Below are 22,923 nucleotides of genomic sequence, written 5' to 3'. Positions count from 1 at the left end.
TTGGGTACACTAACTATCTTTCACTTCACTTTTTCAGTTGGTTTTCTTTTCTAGGACCAAGTCTTTTTCAGTCTCTGCCAAACCGCCACTCTCGAGTTCCGTACCTAGTCCTTCCTTCACTGCTCTGCCTTCTTGGGCATCTTAGTCAACATGAAGGCAGTCGAAGCCTTTGTCGATGGACTCAACATCTTGTCTGTCGTCATCCTCTACTCACTACTATGGCTCATTACCCCGAAGATGCCAAATTCGGACCCGTCGGGTCCAAAGACGAACAAGGTATACGATGTACTCATGCGGCTCTCGTACATCATCATCTTCATCCTTGGCTGGATCTGGTGTAGTAACGTTATGGCCCATGTCGACAAGCCTTACTTGGTCGGCTCATCCCGCCCTTCGATTATGCAGAATTAAGAATGCTGACTATGTGTAGGATGAGGTTTTTCACATACCCCAAGCTCAGAAATTCTGCCAGGGTCGATGGGACGAGTGGGACGACAAGATCACCACCCCTCCCGGGCTGTAAGTCATCCCATCCCCGTCCCACCCCTTGAACCCCAAAACTGACAAGCTACCGCAGGTATGTTCTCTCCAAATACTACCTGCAAGTGATGATGCGGCCAGAGTGCTCTGTTCTTGACCTTCGCGGCGTCAACATCGTTGCCGTCCTTGGCGTCGGCATCCTCGCAACCCACTGTCGCCATCTCCTGGAGACCCGTCGTCCCGATGCCGAGTCTCCAGCACCACCCGCCGTGCTGTCCTTCCACTCGATCCATCTCGGCTGGAATTTTACCCTCTTTCCGGTCCTCTTCTTCTTCTCGGGTCTGTATTATACAGATGTCGTCTCGACGCTGTCCGTACTGGCGGCTTATTATCACCACCTTTGTCGAGTGCAGGAGGAGAGGAGCTCGTTCCTGAGTGACTGGACGACCATCGTCGTTGGCGTTTTCACCCTCATTATGAGACAGACGAACGTGTTCTGGGTTGTCGTGTACATGGGCGGTTTGGAGGCTGTTGCGGCCGTCAAGGCTCTGCGTCCTAAGCCCGTGCCGAAGGCTACAATGACGACCCTGGGAGAATATGTCAGATTTTACACCTGGAGATACTCTGTCGGGGATGTCCATGACCCTCCTCTGAACACTGCATGGCCAGACGGTTCGTCTCTTTCTCATCTTCCCGAACCTTGTCGCTGACTGTCTTCAGACTTGTTCTTCTCTGCCCTGAGCATCGGCATCGCAGCCCTAGCAAACCCTCTCTGCGTCTTAAGGAAGGTCTACCCGCACATTACCATCATGGGTCTCTTCGCTGGCTTCGTAGCCTGGAATGGTGGCGTAGTATTAGGTGAGTTCTGCCTGTGCCCCTTGGTCTCTTCACCTCTGACCCTTGCGAGGTGACAAATCCAACCACGTCGCGACGCTCCATCTCGCCCAGATGCTCTACATCTGGCCCTTCTTCGCCTTCTTTTCCTTCCCGCTCTTCCTTCCCTTCGCCATTGGCGTCCTTCGTTTTGTCCGCGGTATCTTTACCGCCCTCTCTGGGAAACCCGCCTCGAAGCCTTCGGAAACCAGTCCATCGGCGCCAGACCGCAAGCACACGCTGGCCGAGACCACCCAGACCGGCTCGTCTAAGAAGCAAAAGATCCGGACCCAAGGAGAAACTGACCTACAAACTTCCTCATCCCCAAATACTCCTATGAGCTCACCCATCCTCAACGCCCTCCAAACCCTCGTCCAATCCAAGGTCTACCATCTCGTCCTCACGCCCTTCCTCATCCTCCTAACCCTCGTCGTTGTCCGCTTCAACACCATCATCCACCCCTTCACTCTCGCCGACAACAGACACTACATGTTCTACGTCTTCCGGTACACGATCCGCCGCCCCGGTCTGTTCCGCTACTACCTCGTCGTCCCCTATACCATCGCCCGCTGGCTTTGCTGGGACGTCCTTAGTGGCTGCGGCCAGGGCGGGTTGTTGTCAGACCACACGGAGGACTGCTCGGGCGGTACACCCCCTTCCGTCCAGGCCCCTTCGAGAACAACCCGTTCAGCAGTTCAAGTCTGCAGGCGCGCGCAGGGAAGCCACCTATCACGGAGCCACTGGAGAATTCTGAGACCACCGCGCATAACGACGACGACGAGGCAGAAAAGAGACGCTACGACCCCTTCGCCATCATCACACTCGCTGACCCCACTTCGCAGAGCACAGAACCCCCCGCCTCGTCGACCGCGATCCTTCTCCTTCTCGCGACGACCCTGTCTTTGATGACGGCGCCGCTCGTCGAGCCGCGCTACTTCATCCTCCCCTGGGTCTTCTGGCGCATTCTGGTCCCGGCATGGAAACTTCACGAGCACGCCGCCACGCACCCGGCCTTGACCAAAATCGAGCGCCTCCCGGGGCTGGGACCCTTGGTCCGCTTCGGGAAAAGGTTTGACATCCGGCTCGTCTTGGAGACGCTGTGGTTTGTGTTGGTCAATCTGGTCACCATGTACATTTTCCTTGCCAAGCCGTACCTGTGGAGAGCCGATGACGGCAGGGTCCTGGACAATGGTAGGATGCAGCGATTCATGTGGTGAAGCCTTCACCGTGCTGTGCAATTACCAGAACCCCGGTTGAAGAGAGTCAAAACATGTATGGGTGGCATGTAGGCAAATATAAGATAGAGAAATCATCCTAGGCTAGGGCCCCTAGCTGTTTTGCTCAACTTGATGCTTTTCTTTGCACTTTCATGTGCTCTATCACCCTGTCGGGTTGCTAGTTGCTTCCTAGTTGTCTCGACCAAATAAAATCGTGATTCCCAAACGCCGATGACCCCTAAATCCTTGTGGATTCGATGTCTCCCCTCCCAGATGTATCATTCGGGTTTATTTGTTGATAATGCCGTTTCCCTTGCCCCGCCTATGTACCAAAGTCGTTTCCCAGTGTCCTCATCAATGTTTGTTCATTCTTGCAACCACTTGCACCTCCGTTGTGGCAACCGTCCTTTTCTATAAACTCAGTCGATCCAAACTGAGGCCGTCGTTACTGCGCACCCTTCGGACAACACCCAGTTTGAAGAACTTCTCCTCGCCGGCAGCGGTCCGTCCACCAATGTACCACTTGTCGGCACCCAGCACGTCGCGGAATCCTTCGCTGCTGCTATCGCTCCCACGTCGTCGATTTGAGCCGCTGGGGATGGGAATTCCACCGCGCGGGGAATGTAGTGGATATTGGTTCACAACCCCTGCTGACGAGCGCGTTGCCGAGTTAACGCTGCCGCTGTTTCCCCCAGTACTTGACGGCCCATTTGACGAGATGGCTCGGGGTGCTGATGCGGCCGACTGCGTTGCATATGACGACGATGACGACGCCTGAGTAGAATGCTTATTGGGCTGTTGTGATGAAAGCGTTGTCGCAGACGGAGACTGTTGTCGGAACGAGGCGAAGAAGGTGGAAAGGAAGAAGGGTCGTTGAGAGGGCATCGTGGTTGTATCTGACCGTGATGGCGCCGGTCTCCTTCACCGTGTGATGGATGCTGCGTGAGTGGAAGTGATTCTTGCTCGTGCGTTCGCTTCTTTTCAAAGAGATGAGGGGAGATTATTGTATTTTGACGTAAGGGCGTAGCAGGTAGGTTCTGCAGGAGAAAGGGTAAACTCAGACACTTTGGTCGGGGACCCCTATGCTCGTGGTATGTAATTTTCTACCGGGTTACTGGGGATTATGCTGTCATCCGTGCCCGAGCCGGGTCGGTCCTGGGACAGGACGTCCAAGCTTGCGCTGCAAGACAGTTTCGCACGGGGAAGAGGAATAAGAAGCCGTCGCAGCGAGGGGCCAGTTCAGGCTCGGGATTCCGGTGGTTTCGACTGAAATATCGTTGGATGGCCAAGGGACAGAAGTGTGCCGCTGCGGCTGGTGGTTAGGAAGCGCAGAGACGGTCTCGATCCTGCGCGCGGGATTTCGATCGCGGAGACGCTGGAGGTGACTGATCGGCGTTAGGTGCAGCGCAGACGCGGGTGGACAGATAAGTGGTGGTTCTGGGAGCGCGGGATGGATGGAAAGCGTTTGGTTATATGTGTGTGTACGGTCGTCTCCGCCGAATCCTGTAGTGTATGTCTGGAAGAGTGCGGCGTGCGTCGGAGTGCTTCGTGTGCTCTGGTCGGGTCGAGTCGACGTCGAGTCAAGTCAAATCGGTCGCAAATGCGGAGGGCCAGGCCAGTTGAGTCTTCGGATGCAGGTTGTGTGAGATAAATCCTGACGTCGACTCACTTGTGGCCCGCCAAACTGGATGTGGGAGAGGGGTGGGAACAAGGGGGAGAGTGTGTGAGTCGGCTGGAAGGGGAATGGTGATGGCACCGTGGCACCGTGGGAAGGGGTGGGAAGGGGGGGAAAGCCGGGGCACCTGCGTGCTTGTGGGCAAAAGGCAATGACTGCCGCATCGCCAGGCTCGCGCAACCATCGCTCTTCCCCTCGTTCGGCCAATCCCGGAAAGGGGACTCTGGACGTGACGACCGCCCAGGCGTGCAAGGGCAGGTTCCACTGTGCGTAATGATCGGACCACGATTGGTCAAGGTCTCCACTGATGGTGGGGTACGTACCGGCTATCCTTGCCGCGTGTGGGGATTCGGCTTCCAGGAAATGGAATGTCACTCAAGAAGCGACCGGCGTTTCCTTCCTCCAGTCACGAGTGTTGCTTATCTTATCCGAGGTCGAATCTGTTGATTCTGGCATTCTACCTAGTCGCTGGAACCAGAAGTGTGACCCGACAGTCAGCCAACCCGCTTTTCACAAATCTCCTTGTATCCGAACGTCCCTGTGACGACACTCGGCCCCGTTGCGCTATCTACTGCACAGTAGGTAGTGTATGTACCTACCTAGGTACCGGTAGCAGCACTTCCCCAGATTCTTGGGATTTGCCTTTTGGGGCCTCGCGTCTGTGGCTAACAACTTCGAAAGTCTGACTCCTCCCCATCTTGACTTCCTTTCTCTACTGCGTAATCTCATGTCTCTTACAGTTCTGTTGTATCGGTTCCACCCCTTTCATCTAAGATGCCTGCTCCCTGCTGTTCGAGCATGATCTGATAATTCCCAACTCCTCTGATTCATCACCGTCCCCATTGGTTGACCTGACTAAGGCTCATTGGCAACATGCAGATGGAGAACCGAAACGCCGGGGGGATGCGGGTAAGCAGCGGCACAGCTGCACAGGATTGCAGGTTTACGAGTTGGAGGTATAGCCACGTTCCTGTACAATACCTTGCAATTCGCAACTACATAGTACTGGTGCCAACTCTGGCTCGGTTAGTCGGGCGCCGTTCAGGTCCCCGTTGGTTCAGTTTGTCAATGTCATTCTCAGCATGGATTTCTGTTACGTATGGTTCGGTGAACGTCTACATGTCAAAGTATTGACGCTACCTCCTCCCGTCCTGCAAGGTGATCATTGATCACAGCTTGGCACGACAGGCAACCTCATCCTTCTATCACTACCTATGCAGCAGCCACGGACACTGTGTGTATTCCTATCTCGGCTCCGTTCACGAACTTCTCGAGCGTTGCGGCCTGCCTTCAAACGAGCCTGACTTGACTAGGAGTTTAAGCAGCACAGTATCGAAGCAATGTCAAATCCAAACTCCGACGTTCACAGACGGCAGAGCAACTGCACTAGGTACAATGTACAGTATTATACTACTGACTTCAGTAGAGGGCCCCTTACTATGGGATGCTGGGTTCATTGGTTCATTCGTCTGAAGTCACCAGCAAGCAGCCCGCTTGCAACGCACATACCTATGGGTAGACCGATGTTACCCAGTGCTCCCAACTTGCCAACGACCCGCAGCCGTCGGTTCTCCACACTCAGGCACTCTTTCGATCCAGCATCGCGGTTTGTCCCGATGCCCGCAACCTGTCGCCCATCAAGTTATCATCGTATGACTGTTTGCCTACCAAGACTTCTCCAAACCTACTTTCCCGAACCCCCCAGACGGATGGTTCCCTATTCTTTCCTTACCGAGCAAGTCCCGGGCTACCGGGAGACCCACAATTTGCGCGTTGATCCCATCTCATTTTCATGATGGTTTGGAAACTTGCGGGGTTTTGCGGGGTTGCTTGGTCTAGAGCAAGCCGCCCGGCCACCGTTCACTGCGCCTGATAACTCTCCGCTCCACCAGTGTCTTGGCGTTTCGCTTTTTCTATCTAAGGAGAAGTTGTCTTCATGGCTCAAGTCACCACTCGCGGCAAGTGCTGTGCGATTTCAATTCTTATCTGGGCAGAACCCTAGCTGGCTTTGCTAACAAATGCTGGAGCCGGGTACAACAACGGAAGTCGTATGAGTAACAAGGTCAGTTCCTGGGATGAAAAGTATCCAAACACTGCATCGTTATGTTTGTACTGGTCGTGGAAGGCATGTTAATGTCAAAACAGCCTCGTCTAATACCATTCTGATCTCAAAGGCAATAGTATCGTTGGATTTGATGCAGGGTGGTAATGGCCTGCGAGGCGAGGACGGTAGTTGAAGTTCAGATCATCTTATTTCTCTCAGTAGGAGAGCTGAAGTTTATGATGCTACCCAAGGCTAGACGCTTCAGGAAGCACTTCCTAGGGTTCTTCAGTTGTTTTCATTACTTCCATCATATGAATCAGAATGGCTAGGATCAACTAGTCGTCGCCCATAGAATACCGGAGCACTCTCATACCATACGTCCTTAAGAGTCCCATTACTTTATGATAAAATACCATCTTAGCCCAGTGACTATTCTGCTTGACAACTATGGTCAATATCCACGACACTGCTTATATGCCATTCTATGCGTGCGACTCAGCGCCCAAGAAACGTAGTCTGCTTTGCTTTCCGAGTTTAGTGCAATGACGGCTGGGATCTCTGATGCAAAATGATCTGATTGCACATTGCCTGACTGCGTAGAATCCCAAGCCCACATGTTATGTCCCAGCGCCACTTTGTCCTACGGGCCATAAGTTGCGCTATACGGCATTCGTAGCTGGTTACAAGCCACGTAAGACTGGCTTTGAATAAAAATGAAAGTCATGCTGGCTGACACAAGCTGCCTCCCTGCTGTGGCTATCAGCAACTCTTCCAAAGCTTATTGGCCTGCCTTGTCCAATGTCTTGAACACCATAAGCAGCCAAGAAGACCCTCTTGGGGCGGAATGCAGGCTTCAGCCCTTTGGTAGACGAGCACAAGTCTCCGATAGAGTTGTCCAATATATTTTGCTGGAGGATATATGCTGACGGTTGGAATGTCATACATGGTTTATGGGCACCATGCTCCTCAAGACCAATCTCTCATTAACAAGAATTACTCACCATGGCACTCGTCTATCATCCGCAAACAGGGCTCGCGGTTGCCGCTGTCTTTCTGATCTGTAACACACTATATTTCATCTATGAATGCGCCGTATGGCGTTGCCTGAAGAGTGATCAGCTGCGTGATCGGATAATACTCACTCGATATCTCATTATACCATTATTCATCGTTTTACTTGGGGTCATCCTCATTCCCATCCTTCTTCTCGGCGAGCGCGAGTACAAGACAATATGCGACTTCCAAGTTGAGGCACATTGCTGGTCGCGGCATTCGATTCGCAGCATGGGCACAAATCTTGGTCCTGCTTTTCATTGCTCTGCTCGGCACTTTCCATGTCCATGCCACAATGGCCAAAGAGATAGGGGCCGGTCTTGCGGTTACCCATCTGTCTCTCGCCATTGCTCTTCTCATTCACAAAGAGGACGGCGAATTGACCTTGGCCGACATAATACTGGGTTCGATGATGCTCGACGCCCAAAATAGCGCCCTCTCTATCCCACTCGTCACCAAGGAAACTCTAGCGGCCCGCTGGCAGGTGGTGATCACTGTAGTGTGCCAAGGGCTCGGCCTCGTTCTCCTGGGTGTCATTGTCCACGACTTAGGTGATGGCAAGTTCATCACTAGAACTTGTCAATGCGTCTCAGCGGCTTGGTGGGGTAATGTTGGTGCCTGTCTCAAGGCGTCGACCACTCCAGGTTCTAGCCCACTGTCACTCGAAGACTTGTCGCCGACCATCCGCCAAGAGATGAAAGCTTTCTGGGTCTACTACGCTTGTCGATGGGTGTCATTTGTCCAAAGCAGCTTTCACTCGCTTATGAATATGAATTCTTTCCACAAAGCCGAAAAGAGTACCAAAAAGAACCCTTGGAAACTGGACAATCTTACATTTCCTCAATTGGTCACTCGTAGCTCAAGGTTCAAGAACTGGATCTTTAGAGGCAGATCAAAGGACACAGAGTACGGATCATACGCAACTACCGTTTCTTTATCATTTCTCGTTTATGCAATGTTTTCCATAGCGTCGATGGCCGCGGCCGAAAATGCAATGGCAAAGCTTGAAACCAAGGATAGGAAAAAGATATCATTTGGCCAGGCGGTTGCTATCGTTGTTGCAGCAGCGACCATCTTGCGAGGAATCTGGCTATTGTACCAGGTCTCAAACAAGGGTGAGGAGGGCCGAGGAGGCTTCAAAAACCCATTAGGAAATTTGCGCGCAAAGACTTAAAGGTGCCATTGAGTCAGTCACAAGCATGGAGATTGCCTTGGTGACTACACAAATAGATTGGGAAGTACGCGTGAACTCGGCTTCAAAGTGCTGCATTTCGGATCTAATGCCAGAGCTTATATTGGGATGTATTATTCACTCTTTGGATATCTTCATGTGTTATGGCTGCACTCGGCGGGTAGCTCTCGGCATCGGCTCCGACTGTGATCCACTTTCAACCGTTGAACTGCGGCCGGGGTACGGAGGGAAACGCCACATCACGTGATTGGCCGAGATACCAGCCACTTATTTCTAAGCGGAAGATTCGAGAACGCAACGACAACCGCTCGTCCCGAGCGAAAGTGGGGTCGGTCGACAGAGACCCCTAGAATCGACGTGCAATCCATCGGCGCGGGTTCGCTGGCGGGGTACCGCTGCCTTGAACGTGTGCTTTGGACATCTCACGCAGCACACCAGCATCGGCAACGATAGCGGGCAGTGTTTCTTCCCAAGTTGCACATTGTTCTTGACGCCACAAGGCTGAGTTGCAGCTGCCGGTTTGCCTAAACTGTCCTTTTCAGTTTCCGCCCACATAGAGTAATCGTCCTCTCACCCCTGGCCTCGACCCGAACCCTGATCGATCCATACACACCCGCTGCGCAAGTAGAACAATCTCCTGGCTTCCGCAGCACTCACAATCGTCCTCCTGGCCACTCTCTTCCTCAACAGCCCCCAGGGCAGACTCGTGCTTCACCGACAACGACTATCAAGCTTGCATCATCTAGTCCGGCAAGCTTTCTTGCGTTCTGAACGCTTCGATCTTGTTGTCGACCCGATTTATATATCCAGTTCACCTACATATGTACTAATCAACCGAACCGCTGCCTTAATTTCCATTCTACCATCGCAACCAACAAGAAAAAAGCGCAATGTCGAGATCAATTCAGCTCAAGGAAGAGGGCAACCGCCACTTCCAACAAGGCGATTACGCCGGTGCAGAGGCGTTGTACTCGAAAGCGTAGGCTCTTCCTTCTGATAACACAACACACACGGCCAAATCCCCGGCTTGATGCACTTATTGCGTAGCTATCCTGCAGCAGATGTACTGAGATCAACCGTGAGGCTAACTGGTTATACGTAATAGCATCATCGCTGACCCAAAGAACCCGGCCCTGTATACGAACCGCGCAATGGCACGTCTCAAGCTCGAAATTTGGGACGCGGTCGTCTCTGACTGCGAATCGTGCCTCGGCCTTACCCCTGACAATCTCAAAGCCCACTACTACCTCTCCCAAGCCCAGCTCGCCCTAAAGGACTACGACTCCGCCCTTACAAACGCTCAGAAGGCCCATCAGCTTTGTGTGCAGATTGGTGATAAATCGCTTGCTGCCATCACGGCGCAGGTTCTACGGGCCAAGAAGGAGCGTTGGGACTGGATGGAAAAGATACGCACCAGAGAAGCGCGCCACTTAGAAAACGAGGTCATTGAGTTAATGGAAAAAGAGCGCGAACAGGCTGTCACCAATGCAATGGATGGCGGGGATAAGAGGGAGATTGAGGCCGAGTGGGAACAGAAGATTGAGATGTTGAGGAGCACTTTTGAGAAGAGCCGATCTTCGGAGGAGAAGAGGCGTGAGGTTCCGGAGTGGGCTATCGACGATATTAGTTTCGGCGTCATGGTTGACCCAGTCATTGTAAGCTGACCGACATTCGTACTTCAGCACATGGCTTCAACTAACACACTTGCAGACAAAAACTGGAAAGTCCTACGAGAGGGCATCCATCATGGAGCACCTGCGTCGTCACCCCAGCGATCCCCTCACCCGTGAGCCCCTCCTACCGTCGGAGCTGAGACCCAACCTTGGACTTAGGCAGGCCTGCGAAGAGTTCCTCGAACAAAATGGCTGGGCGGTGGACTGGTAATCTGATCGGAAGCCTTCCATTTCATTGTTCATATTGGCGGCACGATTGTTCTCTCGAAAATGCATAGCACGGCGTTCAGGGATTAATTGCGAATGGTATACAGAGTTGGATACGACTATGGAAACACGACTCAACGATCCTAGAGTTATCACAGGGAAATTTGTCCATCAGTTTAGCAGTCTACTGAACACGAATTAATTGGCGTTGCTCGTCCAGTCGTTACTTGACAATAACATTTGCGCTAAATCAACTTGAAAGAAATACTAAACGGTCCTTGGTTCTATGAATTCAGGCATTGTTGCCCACAAAGATTGCATGTCATGCGTATAACGCGCCCATAACCCTGGACTTTTGTAATTCCCCCCAGCAAGGGAATGTTTGGTCGCGCATCATATGCCCTCTACTGGTCTCTGATTCTATCCAGGATGAGATGATTCATAACGAAATCTTTACTAATAACTGGCAAGAAGCAGTTTCAAAATCGAGAACTCGTTGACGATTTGTTTACCAAAGACTCGGGGTTCAACAATCCTCAACTAGGTGTGTTGAGTGTTTGGTAAGCAATACACGCAAAGATGTTGCGGTCGGCACAACTCCAGGACTAAATAGTTCAACCACCACACCAGCTCACTTAAATACTGCAAGGCAACACGTAGGCATATCAATAAATCACTAGTGTCTTTACGTAGTTGCAAATAGACCTGGACTAGGCAATCCCTGGAGTTTCAGAATGAAAATCAGAACGTTTTTGACCATGGACGCTCATAACTGGTATGTAGGAAAGCAGATGCATAGGGGGTTTGTCGATTTAAGGCCTTTTGTTTGGCTTGAGCTTTATGCGGACTCGCCTGACTCGAGAAGAATTTAAGGGAAAATCCAGAACATCGAAAACAATGAAAAACTAGATCGGCATTTTTGGTGGCCTTTTTAGGGTGTTTCAGGATCAACGCAAGGATCTATTCGCAGTATCAAAAGTTTACGGCTCAGTCAAGTTTCCGACAAGCAGCAGTTGTCGTCTAATACAGTCTGTATGCCCACATTCGTTACAATCAACGTAATTAGAGCTTATTTGCCTGGGCAGCCACGGCCCCACTTGGTAGAAATAGAACAGCAGTCGGCGCCCTAGATTACATGTTAGTAAAGATCTCTCTGGCAAAACTCGTCGATGAGGGATTCCTTACGCAAGAAGACCAAGGAACACCGAGGTCAGGGCAGAGCTTGATGAAGGGGCAAGTGAGATAGTTCTCGGCCCAGTTGATTGCCTGGCGGGTGCAGGCACCGCGGGTGGAAATGCAGCAGTCGTTCGCCTCAGTGCACTATGCAAATAAATTGGTTGTGATCATTTGAATATGGGTCAGTCTTAGGCTCTTACCTCGTCAATAACAGTGCGAGCTGCAAGCGCCTTGGGCGCAGCAGCCCTTAAGTCCAACGTGGCAGCAGCAGAAGTACTGATAAGGGCGGAAACAACCGCACTGATGACGAAGGAGAACTGCATTTTGAAGAAGGATGTGGATGGTTGATTCAAGTGAAGGAGAAGTCAAAGTGAGAATGAGTGACAGTTGCGAGTGATGATTGAAGAGGAAAGATTGTGATGAGAAAAAGAAGGCAACCAGAATTGTGTAGAGGAATCATGAGCTATTTATCTATTGCTACCAAGAGGCAACGCTGTGACATCGCAAGAATCTTCTCAAGAGAGAAGTGGCTAAGCTCTGCTCTGTTACTCTCTATTGCTTGTTCTGCACTCCACAAGACCTCGCTTTCGGTCGTTAGTAATTCATGAGGTGAGTATGCTCCGACGGACTTTTGCTAACTAACAATGACCGATGATTAGATGACATTTTGAGTATAGTGCTGGCTAGATTCACACACTTTGATTATTCGTCGACATTGGATAACCAAACGAGTCAGCTTCTCTTGGCACCTGACCTGTATTGCCTAGCCCATATCGTAGTCGATCTGACGATATCTTGACCATTTTCCGTCGCAACGTGTACTTAGCAGACGCCTTTAGGATCTTGCATAAGTCCGTTGGTTTATATTGAGCCGAAAGTGTAAAACCCTTCGGCAGGAATTTAATCCAACTCTAACACAAGCTTGGACCGAAATGCAGGACGTGTAGTGCAACATGTTGCCCAATTCAGACGATTTACCTGGGGTATGGCTGTCAGTTACGGAACCTCCCGGCCTTACTGTCGACTTTATCCCTTTTTGCCCGACTTCTAAAGCATATGAATGGTAAAGACTTTTGGCTAGCCCCAGAATTGAGGTCCGTGGTAGGTAGGGCTGGGCGCAGCAGCTCAATCTATTGCAAGCTGTCTGACAAAACTCCGTCCCCAATTAGTGGGCTTGGAATGAAAGTCTATCTGGACTCAGCCTGGGTACTTTTTACAGGGCTCTTGAGGTTAGTGGCCATACGAGCTGTTCATCTGACGCCTGGAAGGCTTCCGATGCCGAGCGCGCTTGGACTCTCACCGTTTCTGTTAGGACGTGGCAGCCGGGACCAAGACCCCACAATCTCGTCTCAACTTGACGATTTTGGCGCTCCAGACTGTTGCCTACGAGTCCTATCAGGTTATTGGTAGCTTTGAAAACCCTGGAGCGCGCCAAGATGACTCTAGTTGCAATCTCAGCCACACACTTGGCGCTTTTGCTCCGTAATTTCTATCATCATGCCGAGACCGAGTAGGCTGAGTCTAGAGAGGATGAATCACTGGAGCACAGGCGACTAACACTCGAAGATGGAATTAGAGACAATGATTCGTGAGACGAGCTGATTCTTCCTGGCAAAAAACAGAGTCGGGAGATGTCAAATCCTGCAGACTGTGGGAAGTCCTGAGTCCGTCAAGAGCTGTTGTGGAAAGAGTATAAGTATCGACCCCGAATCTCTCTGTATATCCTACTCTATCATCAGCAATCGTGTCAGTTCACTCTACATCGTTCGCTTCAACAAAGTAATCACTCTTTTTCACACCGTCTTCCTACATTCACGTATTCGAAATGAAGTTCTTCCAGTCCATCGCCATCCTTGCCCTTACCGCAACGGCTTACGCCGCTGTAAGTCTCATTCCCTCCGCATCCTAATGTATCTCAACATGAAAAAAAAACCTGACATCAGACCACCAATAGTGCACAATTGATGGAACCGATCCCAACTGTTGCTGGGGAGGTGACCAGGGCTCTGATGCCTGCGCTCGCCAAAATGGTTACATTGGATGTATCAATGGAGCCGAATCCGGCAATTTCTGCATGAACATGGGCATTCCCAACTCCAAATGCGTGAGTATATCCTCCCAAGGACAAGACTGCTGTGAACCATTTACTCAACTCTCTTGCTTCAATAGGATGCCGACTGCTGCGATACCAGGACTGGATGGGGAAAGCCTTGCCCGAAGGGAAAGAACCGCTGCGACCCGGATTCTGGATGCCCGTACTAGTATTGTTTGGATCGAAACCATAAATCAGCGGTTGCAAGCTTACAATCAACCACTTTGCGTTCTTGGGCTCAGTGACATAGCTGGTCTTCGTATCGACCAGGGTTATTGTACACTTAGAAATGACGATTTAGATAAACGTTCTATACTCATACTGTATTTGTTCCCTGTGATGCTCATTGAACCATCCCACACTGCGAACTACCATGATTCACCAGTCAAACATGGCCGGGGCTACTCCGAAGGATATGGCACTTCCTTATGAAAACCATACGCAGCTTATTTAGTTGCCCAGGTATTCTGTACTATCCAATGAGATGAATTTAATATAATGCCATTTGAATTGAAGTTATACGTTGGAAGTCGAAGATTACTTTCACCGATAGGTGGCCTGGAAAGATTGGCGAGGAAAAAGTACACTGATATTGTAATTTTAATTGCGTAAACTAAGAGAGACTTGAGGCATTCGAACTTGTTACATATAGTGTCTACACTCCTTTACTGATATGTATACATAACTACTGGCCTGATAAAAGCTCCTCCTTGGTGCAAAGCTATAAGGATCAGACATTGATAGTTCTTGAAGAATGATAATATATGATAATGAGTGGAGTTTCAAACAGAAATAGAAAAGAAGGACAGGGAGGCCAGAAGAATCAAAGTAGTGACCACCATAAGAGTGAGTGGGACGAGAAGATAAGGAAGAAGAGAGTAAGACTGCATAAAGCACAAGGCAACGGGGACCAGGGGAGAGAACAGAAGAGCTGACAGGATATTCTTGTTACAGAGCTTTAAAAGCAGCACTGTCTCCGAGGACAGCTTTTCAGGTATTCGTCTACTTAACTAGACTGCGATACTGGTAGCTACCTGAGGATACCTAGGATTAGTCTATGATGGCATAGTCGAGCTACTAGGACGTACCTAAGCTCTTATCAAGTCGAAAGACTGATCATAGTCACCGTTCTTGAATCTGAATTTAATAGCCTGGTCACTTTATGCTTAGTTACCAACTGCAAATCGAAGATAACCCAAGCGGTAAAAGTCTTATTTGGCAACGACATGGCCTGCATAATTCTACTATATGTAAGAGCTTTGCCTTCTCATCGGTGGGATTTCTTGTTTCCAATGTTCGATATCGACAACTAGAGCGCGATTTGTTTCACTCCAAGCCTTCATTTATCATCGTCTGGAGCTAGTAAATGCGAATAGTGGATCAAAATGGTACCTCTTGGTTATCCTAATATTCAAACGTTCAAAAGAAATATGGACGAGCAGGCGCCTAATTAATGTGTTTCCTGGTCGAAGGATCATGAAGTTTTACCAAAGTTTATTGCTCAGAATGCTACTTGAATACACTTCCCACTATTCTAAGCCGTGTTGCCGCGGATGATGTCTGCAGCCTAAAGGAGATGACTGTTAGCATCGAGATTTCGAGCCTACGGCAGAAGTTCAACGTTGAATAATACTTACTTTCTCAGCGACAGCATAGACCGTAGTCATAATGTGTGTCGCAGGCACTAAAGGCATGATACTTGCGTCAACAACGCGTAGACCACTAATGCCGTAGACTTTCAGTTTGGCATCCACAACACCCCCCTCTTCTCTTGCGCCTAACTTGCAGGTACCGACAGGATGGTAAAGAGTGGAGCTTTGCTGCCGGACAAAGTCGGCAATCGCATCGTCAGTGGTAACATTGGCGCCTGGAACAACCTCGAAAGGCTGTAGGCTCCCGATGGATTTGGTACTAGTGAGAGTCCGGGTGAACTTGACCGCCTCAACCAAAAAAGAAACATCAAGAGGATTTTGGAGGAAACCGGCGTCCGCAATCGGGGCATCAAAAGTGCTGGAGGAGGCAGCCTTGAGGTTTCCGCGAGAGTAAGGGTGCTGAAGACCAAGAACCATGACGCCGTCGGCCCAGAGAACTTCGAGAAGGGCGGAGTCGTTGGCCAGAAGACGGTCGGTGAGAACCTCATGCTGTGCCTGATATCCCTTCACAACTTCGGCCGGGGTCCCTGAGGGCAGGAATGTAGTGCCATCTTGAGCCATAGCTTGGGAGCTGAGAGTTTGGCCCGCCTTGGAGTAGGTAGACAGCGGGAGGAAAGCAATAAAGTCACCAGTTGGGGAGCTAAGGGGGCCGTTGTGCTGACTATCGTACTGGGCTCGGGCCTCGGCAGCGAAGGTAGCATTACTTGTCAAGAGGGAATTCACGGGAAGAGTGGTGTTGACTGTATCGTCTTGTAAGTCTCGTCCATAAGTTTCTTCTTCGATGACAGATAAACTTACTTGTGTTAACCACAGACAAGAGGACATGGTCGTGAAGATTCTGGCCGACGGCTGGGAGATCGACAACGGTCGGTACGTTGATGCTGGCGTGGAGGGCGGGGTCGCCAATACCAGAAACCTGGAGGATCTGAGGGGTATGAAGCGTTCCAGCGGCAAGGATGACTTCTTTGTTCACATTGACAATCTGGGGCTGCGCGTTCTTGCTGGCAGCGAACTAGACGAAGGAGGTTATGTTAGTAGCTTCTTCTAAACGATCTCGGCGCAACTCACTTCTACTCCAGTTGCCTTGATAGAATCTCCTGAGCCAGTAGTGGCAACTTTCGTAACCTGACGTTTAGTAAGAAGGTGGAGGTTCTGACGTCCAGTGAAGTTGTCGTAGTAGGCCTCCCTGGCGGAAGAACGGGTTGCAGTCTTGGGGTCCTGGTTGTGGGGGCAGAAGTAACCACCAATAGGGCTTCCGTTTGCCTGGTCCTTTGCGACGTTTATGCCGAGTTCTTTGACAGCGCCGATCATAAACTCTATTTAAAGGTTATTAGATCGGCTTTGGTCGGAAACAAGCGACGGCGAGAATACTCAACTGGTAGTGGGCCAAAAGAAAGGCGAATAAGTAACCTGCATTAATCCATCGCTGCCATGTGCAGATTCGTCGACCTGGACGCCCCATTCGGCTGCGATCTCAGGGGTCGGAGGTGTAAACTTTTCGTTCTAACGTGATATCAGCGCTGAGTCGAGCTGGACGATCGAGGGTTGTCCTCACCTTCTTGAAGTAGGGAAGCAAAGTATCCCAGCTCCACCCCGAGGCTCCAAGCGCTTCCCAGCGATTGTAATCGGATTTTGAACCACGGTCGAAAACCATTCGGTTGAGTTTAGTTGAACCACCGACAACCTTTCCCTGAGGAATAGGAACAACTCGGCCACCCAGTGCGTCATTGGCGACGTAAGTCGTATTCCAATCATACTTCGTTCCAACAGCGCCTCCAGCCAACCCAGGAATTTTGACAAAATCCTCGCCCGCGTCACTAGAGAAGCCATATTAGAACAGGTTCGGATGTTTCAACCCATAGCATCTTACAGTTCACCAGCCTCAATGACAAGAACAGTTACACCTGCCACAAATTAGCTTCAATTCACGATAGTCAACTCAAGAAGTATACGAGTTGAGGCATACTCGGGTTCTCTGATAGGCGGTTAGCAACAGTGAGGCCACTGGCACCGGCGCCAACAACGACGTAATCGTAGCTAGGCAGCAGCTGGCTATCGTTCTGTCTTTTGAGACAAATTGACGAAGAGGACGGGCGAGCAAGCGCTCCAAAGAGCGGCACTGCTGCCATGGCCACAGCCATCTTCACGACGTACGTCATGGTAACTGGTGTCAAAGTGGGACTATAATGGTTAAATAACGAGTGTTTGTGCGTATGTACAAAGGTAAGGTAGTAACGAATGGGTAGGGACGAACGGGTTGCAGAATTGCCTCGACTAGAGACGACTCGATATATGATCTGGCCAGCCCCTGAAGATGGGACTTATTCATCTGATAGTTGGTTAACTCGGTCTTACCTACCATTGGTATTGCCGAACTTGCCTGCCGACTGTGAACTTTCTTCTCCACCAGAGTCAGGGGATAAACGGCCAACAAACGCCGCTGGCGTCAAATGGCGACATATTGGCAAGGGCAGAACAACACAACCATGTAGTACTGAGCAACATAATCAAAGAACAGTCAAGGAAGGACAAGAGAATAAGTATGGCAGCCACAGGGGCAACCAAGGAAGGTCGGGCAAGTTCGCCGGAGAGATGCGTTTATGGTAGGTCTCTGAGTGACGCAATATCCGAAGCCTGTTAGCGATTGATCGGTCAGCAATGATAGCTGTTACTGCCATACGTAGGCGACAGACCATGTGGAGCAACATGGAGTTCCGGATTAGGTCACCCGGAGATTGCAGCTGGGAAACGGTTGCAACAGACTTACCGAAGCATGGATTGTGAATCATTTAGGTTCACAATGGATGAAGAGCGCGGTCGAATGGTCAGCTTCGCCCCACGACAAATCGACTGATAAATCCGCAGAACGGCCCTGCAGGGCCCAATGTCGATGACACAACCTTTTTTTGAGTTGATTGAGCCAAGATGCACAAAATGATCCTCGGCTATTGCATCGCATCTCCCATAGCATGATGAACACTGCAGTAGCACATGGCGATCGGGAATGATCGCCAAAACCCAGATTCATCCCGTCGCCAAATAGTATCCAAGAACTTATGTGGGAACCCAAATTGGCTACCCCGGCTTTGCGATTCAGATACAAGGAACCCTTGACTAGTAATCCCAGCAACGCCCCTCACTTCCGTCCCCTTTGATGTCGTCCCCAGAGTCGGCACACTGCCGACGGGGACGGATGGATATTATTGCGCCTTTTCAGCCTGCCTGTTTGGGGTACGGTACTGTCGTATTCTCGTTGAGCCCTGTTGTTTATAGTAAGTCGATTCACGCGACGAGTTGCACGCGGGAGCAATTCAGTCCGGTTGACAAATGTGCCCAGGAAGGACAGTTTAAAAGAACACAATTGGAGCTGTAGGAGCTGTCGGCACAGTTTTGCCATTGAGCTGTGTTTAATACCTAGACTGGGGACGTCCATCTACCTGATATTGGACTCGCGGTCAGCAATACTCACTTGGCGATAGTTATCAGGCAGCCCGAACGGGGGTCTCCCATTCCTTTTCCTGCTTCTTTACTTGTTTCTAGACTCACAATGACGCATGTCTAGACTCCAAGAACACTCAAATGAACAAATCATAAGTATCTGACGTACTGGAAACGTAAAGACGCTGAAAAACACTCTTCTAAACGATCCGTGAAGAGGACATACAGCAAGAGTACATAATAGCAGCTCGCGGACTAAACCAATCGGCAATTTTCCGAACTATTTTTTGATTGACAACTAATGAGCTTCTTTAATTCTCAACACCAACTCTTGGCCTCGTGCAGTCCAGAATGCGACGATGGGTGAGATTTAAGCACTCCAGCGATACACCTTGGGTCTTATAATCTTCTCATCATAATTCTTGCTGCATATTACTCTCCTATTAAACCCCGCCTATTGTGGGTAGGCGTCACATTATTGACCTTAGCTTACCGCCCTACGTTCTGAGCCAATGACTTAGGATGTTGGACTGGAGTCTCCGCACCTGGCGTGCCGCGTCAAAAGAGGTTTGCCTACTAACAAACGATCGCGAATATTTCTCCAGTCGGGCTCCACCTTGCATTCTGAAGATATGAACTTTGTAATCATGGCATAGCGTGCTTCCGATGATTATGTATTTCAACACTTATTTGACTTAACTGGACCAGGTTTCCTGCCAGCGCTCATTAATAGTGACAATTTCAAGCATGTGCAACCTATCGCATGTACTGGGATCATTATCGTCTTTGAAGCAAAGGCACCAGTGATATTACTTTATTCAACCAGCTTGTTATGGCATACACTTAGACATCTCTCATACTTTAGTCTCCACATTGTGAGAAGTGGGTTGTGAAGGAGTGGACTAACCTTCATAGCTTACCGTGTAATCAGGTGAGAACAAAGCCTCGTCAGGTACCAGCGGCTTAGTTGCCACCATCATCTCAATAGGAGTACTCTACGATCCTGGTGAACATTGCGAACATTTTGACCAATGAGAGTCACACTTTCCCTTGAAACGGTGGCGCGTGTTCCTCACTACCTGAGAGCTAATTTATATTTACCTCAAACCCCCACGATACCGCATATAGACTTGTCGCAGTCAAAAGTCAAGTAAAGCAACTCAGTTCAATCCTTTAGTTGCCTGTGTAGGCTAGGTTTGTTCGCCAATCTGCAGGCTTGATGCTGGGTCACTGGTCATAGCAGCGTTGTGGACGGTTTACTTCACAAACTCTATAGCCGGTCATGCATAACACAACAATGCTTGTCAAATCCGTTCATCTGAAGCCTCTAAACCAAAAATCAGGCAGCCATTAGGTAATTGGGGCGAAGTTATAGTAGGTCTACAAAAGTAAGCCTGGTTCTTTGAGTAGCTCCAAGACTTTTGGCTTCACTGTCACTTACATGCATGTTATCATAGCCACCGTGTGCATTGCTGATAACATAAAAAGCCAAGAGACGCAAAATTAAAATTCATTCTTTATCCGACGGCCGTCGATAATAACCTTCCCCTTTCGAAACGTGCCCCAGCATGAGTTACGGGAACCGACTCGGGATCCAGATATCCGAGTCGATGTAGTCCGTCTTACAACCCTCCAAATCTGGAGGACAGCCACCCCGTAAGAAACGATTTGCAGGATGACTGGCGTCAATCTGATTATGATGATACTGGCCTTCTCTGTGCCCATCAACCCGAAATACGACGTCGCACACACTCACCTGCTCACTACACTGCTTGGACCGCGCGAACCTAGTCTCCATTCTTTTTGAGTGACAAAGTTTAACGCTAAAGACGGAACGTGCCGTTCGGTTAAACTTCCACTCGCATGCTGCATCGCGAGCGACGTTGTTTCTTGTCACAACAATTAACAAGTACCAATGGCAGAGTGTCCAGACGGAAGAACAACGACATACTCCAAGCCAAGTTGAACAGCTTTTCCAGCATTGAGCGTGACCTGCCAGTTCACTTGGCCCACTCTTTCCAGTGCGGAGGCTGCATTGCCCCAATCAATGTCTTCCTTGCCTTCGCGACCAGGGCTCCCGGTGGACACTCCAGGCCCATCAAGGAAAAGCACCTTAGGTGCAAGAACATCTACTTTAAGTTGCTCGTCTTCGGATACAGGCACTTGATCAAGCACAATCAAAGACACAGGCCGGCCTGCCGAGTTTCGAGTATTAGTAATAGTGACGGTGCGTGTAAACATTGAGCTGTTTTCTTTGGCAAAGACGCCTGTCGTAGTCCGGCGGACAATGGCTTTGGGGTAATTGACCTTGATCGCAGGATCAACGCCTAAACTCAGCGAGAAGCTGTCGCCATCGCTGCAGCGAGGTAGTTGCGTGCGCCCCATGAAGGCGCCATCAAGAGTGAGGCTAGTCTCGGCCTTGAGAAGTGTGAGCTTGCTGCTATTGCAGATCTTGGCCTTCAGGTAGGCCACTGGTTTGTACTTGGCAATGATGGTGTGACTGAAGGCAATGTTGTGAAAGTTCAGACGAGCAACCCGTTGCTTGGACTTGGTAGGGTGAGGGGCTAGTGACTTCGTGCCTGGGAGGTCATACATCGTCGTGAGACCTGTGTCTTCCACAATGGACTCTTGGAAATCGATGTTCTCATTCTGATTGGGTGTCCCTGAATTTTCCGCGAGGAAAGCGTCGAAATCGAATTCTTCTAGTAGTGCGTTGGACGCCAGTGGATCTGCAAATGCCATGCTTGTGAAATCCACCATGTCCGCCTGTGCCGGCTGCGTCTGATTGCCCGGAGCCCGTTGTTGCATGGTTTGCTGCTGCACAACCTGAGATTGGCGTCTCTTCTTTGACTGCTGCTCAAGAAGCATAAGCTGCATTGAATGTTGCTGCTGCGAGGACAAAGCTGGGGCTACACTGCCTACACCGAAGAGGTCTTCACGTAGGTTTGAGCTGTTAACCTTTTCCTCCTGAAAGCTCTGCCACTGCTTTCGTTGATTGCGCTCTTCTGAACTGTATAGAATATCATGTCCTTTGCAGTTGCCATCCTTGTCTGCTAACTTTATGTTCCAAGGCCTTGGGGCTGGGGTATTGTTTTCCAGTCCGCCAAATATAGCCTGAGATGTCGAGAGTGTGACTTTACAGTTGTTCCACGTCTCAGAGGTCTTGTTGGTGATTTGGGTATCGTAAAATAACGTAGCGCTATTGTTTGTGGTTGACAATTGGAGGTCGTAGCTCGGAGCCCAAAATGCAGAAGAGGTGACGTATGTCAGGGAAAGGTTGCAGGTGAGATCTCCATCCACCTCATCAAGGGTCGGAGTGACAGCCTGAGCTGTGTCACTCGACATTGATGCCCGTCGAGATGATAAAGGTGTGAAGTTTGTCGTCTCTAGGGTCACTCGAACGGAGTAGCAACGTCTAGGCCAAAAGAGCTCACGCTCCTTTCGGATGCGGTCTTTCTCCTTCCGGCGGTCTTCTCTTATTCACGCATGTTTGTACTTCTCCTTTTGCATATCATTCAGAGCTTTCGATTTCTTGCGAGATGCTTCAGCGGTTGCCTTCTCATGTTGTTTGATAAGGCGACTCTCTTCTGCAAGCGCTGCACTTAGAAGCTCAGCATTGCCTTGGCCGCGAACGATCCCAATTGTATGGCCCCGAAAGATCTTTTCTCGCTCAGCCCGATAAAATTCAATACTTTCGGTGATGTCGATGCTCTTTTTGCGGTCTAGTGACTTTCCGTAAGCGTCAAGGATCTTTAGACGACTTGTTGCGCTTTCGACGACTTCTCTCGCATATCGCTCTTCATCCCGCAGCTGTCGTATCCGAGACCGCAGAGTAGTAAGTGAAGGAGGAGTCATCGAGTTCCCTTCGTTGTCTCCATGATCAGAAACGGTATCCGGTATGTCATCATCGTCATCGTCCTCAGAATCTGGGTAGATGTCTTGCCATATATCGCGATTGGGAAGCAACTCCACAGCAATGTCGGTGATGACGGCATAACCAGTGCCTTCAACTCTGATTGTAGATTCATCGACAGTGGGAGTCAAACCGAAGATGGTAATCTCATTAGTCCCGGGCTGTCAGTCCCATTAGCGCTTTTCTTTATAGATGATGACAGTAGAAATTTCACAATGAGTGGCAGGTTCTTGAGATT

The 22,923-nt window shown here is 50.0% G+C and overlaps 7 protein-coding genes across 7 annotated transcripts; 3 read left to right on the top strand and 4 right to left on the bottom strand.

The window, feature by feature from the left end:
• Positions 1 to 150: 150 nt before the first annotated feature.
• Positions 151 to 2,570, top strand: ColSpa_05609 (dol-P-Glc:Glc(2)Man(9)GlcNAc(2)-PP-Dol alpha-1,2-glucosyltransferase; the record flags this gene model as incomplete). The annotated part of the gene is made up of 6 exons (XM_049271821.1): positions 151 to 375; positions 431 to 519; positions 578 to 1,152; positions 1,201 to 1,338; positions 1,388 to 1,999; positions 2,020 to 2,570. 6 exons carry the CDS (start codon positions 151 to 153, stop codon positions 2,568 to 2,570), a joined length of 2,190 nt encoding a protein of 729 aa, XP_049127778.1.
• A 411-nt stretch (positions 2,571 to 2,981) lies between these two features.
• On the bottom strand, positions 2,982 to 3,455 carry ColSpa_05608 (uncharacterized protein; the record flags this gene model as incomplete). Its single annotated transcript, XM_049271820.1, has 1 exon — positions 2,982 to 3,455. The coding sequence occupies one exon, from the start codon at positions 3,453 to 3,455 to the stop codon at positions 2,982 to 2,984; it is 474 nt and encodes a 157-aa protein (XP_049127777.1).
• Positions 3,456 to 9,424: 5,969 nt separating this feature from the next.
• ColSpa_05607 (store-operated calcium entry regulator STIMATE) lies at positions 9,425 to 10,418 on the top strand (the record flags this gene model as incomplete). Its single annotated transcript, XM_049271819.1, has 3 exons — positions 9,425 to 9,513; positions 9,640 to 10,189; positions 10,245 to 10,418. 3 exons carry the CDS (start codon positions 9,425 to 9,427, stop codon positions 10,416 to 10,418), a joined length of 813 nt encoding a protein of 270 aa, XP_049127776.1.
• Positions 10,419 to 11,545: 1,127 nt separating this feature from the next.
• ColSpa_05606 (uncharacterized protein) lies at positions 11,546 to 11,913 on the bottom strand (the record flags this gene model as incomplete). The annotated part of the gene is made up of 2 exons (XM_049271818.1): positions 11,546 to 11,734; positions 11,791 to 11,913. The coding sequence occupies 2 exons, from the start codon at positions 11,911 to 11,913 to the stop codon at positions 11,546 to 11,548; spliced, it is 312 nt and encodes a 103-aa protein (XP_049127775.1).
• A 1,502-nt stretch (positions 11,914 to 13,415) lies between these two features.
• On the top strand, positions 13,416 to 13,852 carry ColSpa_05605 (uncharacterized protein; the record flags this gene model as incomplete). Its single annotated transcript, XM_049271817.1, has 3 exons — positions 13,416 to 13,472; positions 13,545 to 13,694; positions 13,760 to 13,852. 3 exons carry the CDS (start codon positions 13,416 to 13,418, stop codon positions 13,850 to 13,852), a joined length of 300 nt encoding a protein of 99 aa, XP_049127774.1.
• A 1,364-nt stretch (positions 13,853 to 15,216) lies between these two features.
• ColSpa_05604 (dehydrogenase xptC) lies at positions 15,217 to 16,645 on the bottom strand (the record flags this gene model as incomplete). The annotated part of the gene is made up of 4 exons (XM_049271816.1): positions 15,217 to 15,249; positions 15,320 to 16,074; positions 16,133 to 16,346; positions 16,403 to 16,645. 4 exons carry the CDS (start codon positions 16,643 to 16,645, stop codon positions 15,217 to 15,219), a joined length of 1,245 nt encoding a protein of 414 aa, XP_049127773.1.
• A 60-nt stretch (positions 16,646 to 16,705) lies between these two features.
• ColSpa_05603 (dehydrogenase xptC) lies at positions 16,706 to 17,493 on the bottom strand (the record flags this gene model as incomplete). Its single annotated transcript, XM_049271815.1, has 4 exons — positions 16,706 to 16,837; positions 16,890 to 17,151; positions 17,205 to 17,238; positions 17,301 to 17,493. The coding sequence occupies 4 exons, from the start codon at positions 17,491 to 17,493 to the stop codon at positions 16,706 to 16,708; spliced, it is 621 nt and encodes a 206-aa protein (XP_049127772.1).
• Between the last annotated feature and the right edge of the window lie 5,430 nt (positions 17,494 to 22,923).

This window comes from Colletotrichum spaethianum (genome assembly GCF_022836535.1).
Source record: "Colletotrichum spaethianum MAFF 239500 DNA, contig12, whole genome shotgun sequence".
Classification (NCBI taxonomy): Eukaryota; Fungi; Ascomycota; class Sordariomycetes; order Glomerellales; family Glomerellaceae; genus Colletotrichum; species Colletotrichum spaethianum.
Note: the sequence above shows the minus strand (reverse complement) of the source record. Positions and strands in the feature narration are given on the sequence as shown.